Genomic DNA, 6,000 nt, shown 5'->3' on the forward strand with positions numbered 1-6,000 from the left:
TGTAATCCACTAAATCAAATATGGGCCATTTTAACCCTTTTTATCAATGTGTGTAGGTTGTTTTGGTTTCTGGTTTGGGTTTTTGGCATTCTAGAGTTAATTTGGAAAGTTCCTACACCATTTTACAGATGTTGCTGGTGTAGTGTGATCATCGAAGGGTGTGGATTCAGCTTTACCAAGCCCTTTCTGTGGTGCAGGAGATCTGAACTCCATGAGATACTGCAGGTAGGGTTTCTCCAGAGTGATCTCATAGTACCGGATGTTCCCATCACCCTGCAATTACACCATCTTAGTCAGTTCAAAGACAATAACAGTTTTTTTCTAAGGTGATCATTTGTACAGGCAGTGCAAGCAACTCAGCAATATCAACATATAATGCCCTGATGCATCAATATGTCTTTTCAGTATATAACTGAAACCAAATATTTATATATTTAATATATTTTTAAATATACACTACCATTCAACAGTTTGGGGTTGGGATTTTTTAAAATGTTTTAATGCTTATGCTCATCAAGGCTTAAATATAATCAAAAGTAATAATGTGAATTATTATTACAATTTCAAATATTTTAATAACAGTTTTCTTGAATACATTTTAAATAGTTTTTTTTCCTGTGATGGCAAAGATTTCAGGAGCCATTACTCGAGTCTCAATCTCAGTACTCAGTGTCACATAATCCTTAAGAAATCATTTTAATATGGTGATTTGGTACTCAAGAGTCATTTATTATTTTCTGTGTTGAGGAAAGTACTACTTTTTTATTGCTTGTAATATTGAGGGCTTTTTTTGTGGGAACCATTGTGTTTTCAGGATTATTTAGATGAATTGAAAGTTCAAAAGAAAGAAAGAATTCATTTAAAATGTGTTTTTTAAACAATTTAATGCCTTGCTGAATGGAAGTATTCATTTCTTAAAAAAACACCTTACTGACCCGTCTTGCCCAATTACAGTACAAGCATAAAAAGCATGTAAGAATCCTTAAGAGAAATGCAGTAATATGTACCTTTCCTGCTAAGTACAGCATATGTGTATCTGCATCATAGAAAGGGAAAAGCAGTCCTGAAAGGCCATCAATCTCCTCCTCAATGATTGGCATGGACAGATCCTCCTGTCATGAGAGACAAATTGCAGAATGAGAGCAAATAACTTTGAACCCAGATTTGCAAAGAGCAATTTGCCCATTTTCAAAACATTTTTGAGATACAGGGCTTTCTCAGAACTCTAACAATGCACTAAGGGCAACGCAACCAGCTTCTTTACCCGCATTCTCTCATTATTGCAGTTGAGTGTAGCTGTTTAGCTACACTTACAAAGAACAATGAATGTGATTATCACACAATAATTACAGGGAAGATGCTGAGAAGAAAACATAATGACTTTCAGCATGGTAATCTTTTGGGTAATGCAGACATCAGGGACAATGAGTATTTCTGGATGAGTTTTGGGAATTAATCACGCAAAAACACACACGCATTTGTTTATCTGTCACGGTGAAGACTTTCCATTGACTTCATTTGTCTTTATACTAACCTAATGATATATTATAACCCCTAAAACTACACAGACCCCCAGCCCTGACCCTCACAGACACATTTTAGCATTTACATTTTAATTAAGATAATATTTTGTGTTTATTAATTTTCCTTACAGAGACCATTGACTGGTCAGCGAATGTAGGTGATTTCTGGTTTAAGAACCCTTGTAGGGACATTTGATCAGGTCAAAACCTGACCCACACACATACAGGTTCTCACCTGGTCCCAGAGAGCAATCTGGCGTGTGTTCCAGCGAGACACACCTGTCGTTAGGAGTCGTTTCATGTTGCCTAGGAACACAACACGGTTCACTTTGTGGTTTTTAAAGTTCGCCTCCTGCTTGACAATGTACAAACAAAAATAAGTGAAATTTTCAGTCGTGCAAACAGTTTTACTCAATAGTGCATTTACAAAATCATTAATGAAAAATTATGAATATTATATAAATTAAATAGAGTTTCATTTTCTGTGTATAGTCCATTTGTTAATGAATTACTTATAAATTAAAAATACACCAAGGCTGCATTTATTTTCCCTAAAATACAAAATATCAGTAAAGGCAAAACAGTAATATTGTGAAATATAAATATTAAAATAATTAGTTTTTATTTTAAAATGTAATTTATTCTTGTGATGGCAAAGCTGAATTTTCAGTAGAAATGACTGTGGTCTTCAGTGTCACATGATCCTTCTAATGTATCACAGACATATCTCACGAATCCTTTCATAAACAAAGTGTAGATAGAGTGTAAATAAGAGATTCATTGTGCAGTGTAGAGAGCTTCGTTGATTGTAATGGAACTTTGTGAGATCACAATGAACTAAGATGAGTGACAGCTTTGAATAATTTTTAAGTTTGTAAGTGAGATATTGATTTAATTCAACAGTTAAATAAACAAGAAGTTATTATTAAGTGACTTACATTGTTTGACTTTAACACTATTGCTTGATTTTGCTCTATTTCGTCATCAAAAATCGCCTAAAACAAGTCACAACTAAGCCACTGCGCATCTCCATTTAAACAGTGTTTCCTTTAGGAATGTAATCCTTTAAACATGTGTTTTTAAACGAATCTAGTGAAATGATTCAATTTCTCATTCACAAAGATAGTCACTTGCTTTATTCCTGAATAAATCAGCCGTTCCAACGAATCAAATGAATGATATGATTCAGTAATCAAATCAGTGACTTGCCTGCTGGCAGATTTAGTTTAATTTTAAAGTATCTTTTCCGTTATTTAAATCGTTTAATATTTCTGTATTCAAAATTTTATATTTAAAACAATAATTTCAAAATGAATTCATGAATATGATTGCACTCATGCCACCTCTGAGCCTCATTAAACATGAAAATACACATACAAGCTACTTTTGTGTTCTTCTGTACTACCTCTGTAGCACAAATTAATTTTGTTTATACTTACTCTGTTGTTTTAATTAGAAGCTTAAATAATAATTATAAAGCTTAAATAATATATATATATATATATATATATTAGGGCTGTCAATCGATTAAAATTTTTAATCGCGATTAATCACATGGTTGTCTTGAGTTAACTCGCGATTAATCGCACATTTTTATCTGTTCTAAATGTACCTTAAATTAACACTTTTTAAAGTTTTTAATTCTCTAATCAACATTGGCATGGATGCTTTAAGCAAATATGTGTTTATTATCAGTGAAACCATACTTGACTAAACTAACTTGTTTCAAATGGCATAGATGTTTTTCAAATAACTTGTTCATGTCTATTAGACACATGAAAAAAAGAACATAGAAACACCAGGTTCCCATTACTTCTCTTTCTTTGCACTGAGCAATTTACTTACACAAGCCTGTTTACATTATTTGCAGGACAGGGCAGCTCACTTCTTCTGAACAAGCAAAATCTACATTTATTATTACATTTGTTTGCCTCTTGGCAGTGGCGGAGCCAGAGGGGTGTCCGGGGTGGCACTGGACACCCCTGACATCCGATTGGCCACCCCGGGTGCCACCCCAAAATTTTATTTGCTGCTGGCAGTACCTGATGCTGATTGACATCTCATTTGTCTAAAGACGTTTTAGAATTTTGCCGGTAATAGAATTTTGCCGGTAACGCTGCTTAAGCCATTTCCAAATCAAGACAAGCCAAAGACATGAGCATCAATGTAAGACGAATAATAAAACATCATTTTTTAAATACCGTACGTTTTATAGTTTATCATAAGGTTTGTTTGCTGGGTAACGTTTATTATCCGTTGTGTAAATTAACTAGGCAACGACGACATCAGTTAACTTAATGAGATTAGAGAGATCAATTCACACTTTAGATAGTTAACGCTATACTTCATCTGTGCTATGGTATTATATGTAGCCTACATACCATGTACCATACCACGTATGTACAGGGCTCGAAATTGCGACCGTTTTGTCGCATATGCTTCCAAAATCTAATTATATTTTATGCAAGAGTGAGAAATTGTTGTGGTGCAACTTGGTTTCAATTCTTTACAAAACTTTCGGTAGCCTAACTACTTTTGTGAGCTGATGCAGTGACAGGTTGCTGTTCGCTCTAACATTACATAACCATTTGAACTTAATCTTTACATTTTTACATTTTAAGTATCAGTCAAAATATAGGCTACTGTACAACGCGCCATACCTTCACATCATATGATAACTCAGCGGGAGACGTAATTTTCTCTGGGGACACGTTTTTCAAAATCCCGTTTGTGTCCTCCCACTTTCAAATGGTTTTGTTAAAGTAATCTCTTGTATTGTAGAATGCACGCTCAGCGCTGCTGAGAGTTTCGCGCGATCATTAAAACGAAACCAAAACGCGCACCGCATTCAAAAGCAATCTTGAAAGATTCGGTCTCTATTTGCACATTGAATATTGAAAGAGTAGCCTACTTTGATTATGGCTGCATATATTCTACACGACTAAGAAAGAACTGTGTCATTTATTTTTGTCATTTATAATATATTTTGTTATTTATGTAGATTCTTAAAAAATGCAGTGGTTGTCTCAAATTTAAATGGCTGTACCTATAAATGGCTTCTTGTCCCTTGCTTAAGGCATAAAATAAATATGTAAAAAAGGCTTTCAGAATCAGCCCATTTGCTTGTAAAACATCGGCAATCAGAATAGACCATGAAGAATCAATATCTGTGCATTACTAAAAAAGAAATTGGGTGCTCCTATTTTTTATTTTTTTTATTTATTTTTTTATTTTTTTGGTAAAAAGTGAAAAAGTGAATTTTGTGCCCTGTATATAAGTTATTATGTTTAATTAACAATGTTATTTGGACTTTGTAAAATGTCTCTTGTTACACCAGTGAGCAATGCAACTTGCGAGAGAAGCTTCTCTGTGTTAAAACTTATTAAAACCCACCTTAAAGTCACCTAGGGATTCTCAGTGTTGAGTCAAGGAGGGCACGCTCCCTCAACATGGATGAATTTGTGAAACGTTTTGCCAGTTCTCATCAGAACAGCAGAATTATGTTGTTTTAAACATAACCAGGATACGTTTGTAAGTGATGACTAAAATTGTGTTTTTGTTTTCAAATCCGGGTTTGATGTATGCTCTAATTGCAGTATTTTTTGTTTAGTTGTTTTTTCTTTATGCTAATGTTTTTGTAAATGAACTCAGCATTATTTTTGCAAATAAAACTTTAGAATTCCTTAATTTATTATTTCAACTTTATGAGTAGAGTTCGTGTGTGAGGACCCCCTGAAATAGCAGTGGCCACCCCCTGGCCACCCCATGTAAAAAATTCTAGCTCCGACACTGCCTCTTGGTGCCCACATACTGTCATTTTATGCAGCCAAGTTCTCAACAAAACTGTTTCCATTGTTTTGATGTAATATTTCTGTTATCAGCCAAAGTAATATGAAATAATAACTGAAGAATTATGATCATGATTCAATCACTGAAAATAATCATTTACCGGCATCTGGACATAAGTCAGCATCACTATTCCCTGCATTATTATCGTTGTTTTTAACTTCCTGTTTGAATGCCTTCAGGATACTTTGACTTTTTAGGAGTTTAGCCATTTAAAGTTATGTGATCCCAAAAACCTGCTTCTTTTATGTTTTAATGTATTGTTTTGGTTATAATGTACTGATTGGAGAGCCTGGTCTCATGCAAATGCGCACTAGCACGACTTTCTGTTTCTATTTGGCGTGCTATTAACAAGCTGAAATTACTTTGGTGTACATATGATATGCAATTATGCATGTGTTTGACGTGCATATAATACGCCGTTTTCGCGTGCATACTCGTATGTGGCTTTACACATCAACCCCACAGCAACAATCCTAACGTAGCCCGACTCCGCTTGCATTCATTTAAATATGGCAGAAGTGCCGGTGTACGCAAAAGGATAAAATACAGAAGTACCTGCGTACCGGCCCACTTCAAGCACTGGAATGAACATAACATCTGTTTTAACCGAAAGCGCTGCTCCACTGCC

The 6,000-nt window shown here is 34.6% G+C and overlaps 1 protein-coding gene across 3 annotated transcripts in view; it reads right to left on the bottom strand.

The window, feature by feature from the left end:
• The window catches only part of coro2ba (coronin, actin binding protein, 2Ba), a 57,844-nt gene that overhangs the window by 7,150 nt on the left and 44,694 nt on the right, over positions 1–6,000 (bottom strand). For 2 of the 3 annotated variants that reach the window (XM_073836153.1, XM_073836155.1), the window contains exons 6-8: positions 1,759–1,878; positions 1,008–1,112; positions 177–273 (exon numbers count right to left, since the gene is read on the bottom strand). In XM_073836153.1, coding sequence (XP_073692254.1) covers positions 177–273; positions 1,008–1,112; positions 1,759–1,878 — 322 coding nt within the window. The remainder of the gene's footprint in view (positions 1–176; positions 274–1,007; positions 1,113–1,758; positions 1,879–6,000) is intronic. The other variant, XM_073836154.1, reaches the window with a different exon arrangement.

Source organism: Garra rufa, chromosome 3 (assembly GCF_049309525.1).
Source record: "Garra rufa chromosome 3, GarRuf1.0, whole genome shotgun sequence".
NCBI classification, from domain to species: domain Eukaryota; kingdom Metazoa; phylum Chordata; class Actinopteri; order Cypriniformes; family Cyprinidae; genus Garra; species Garra rufa.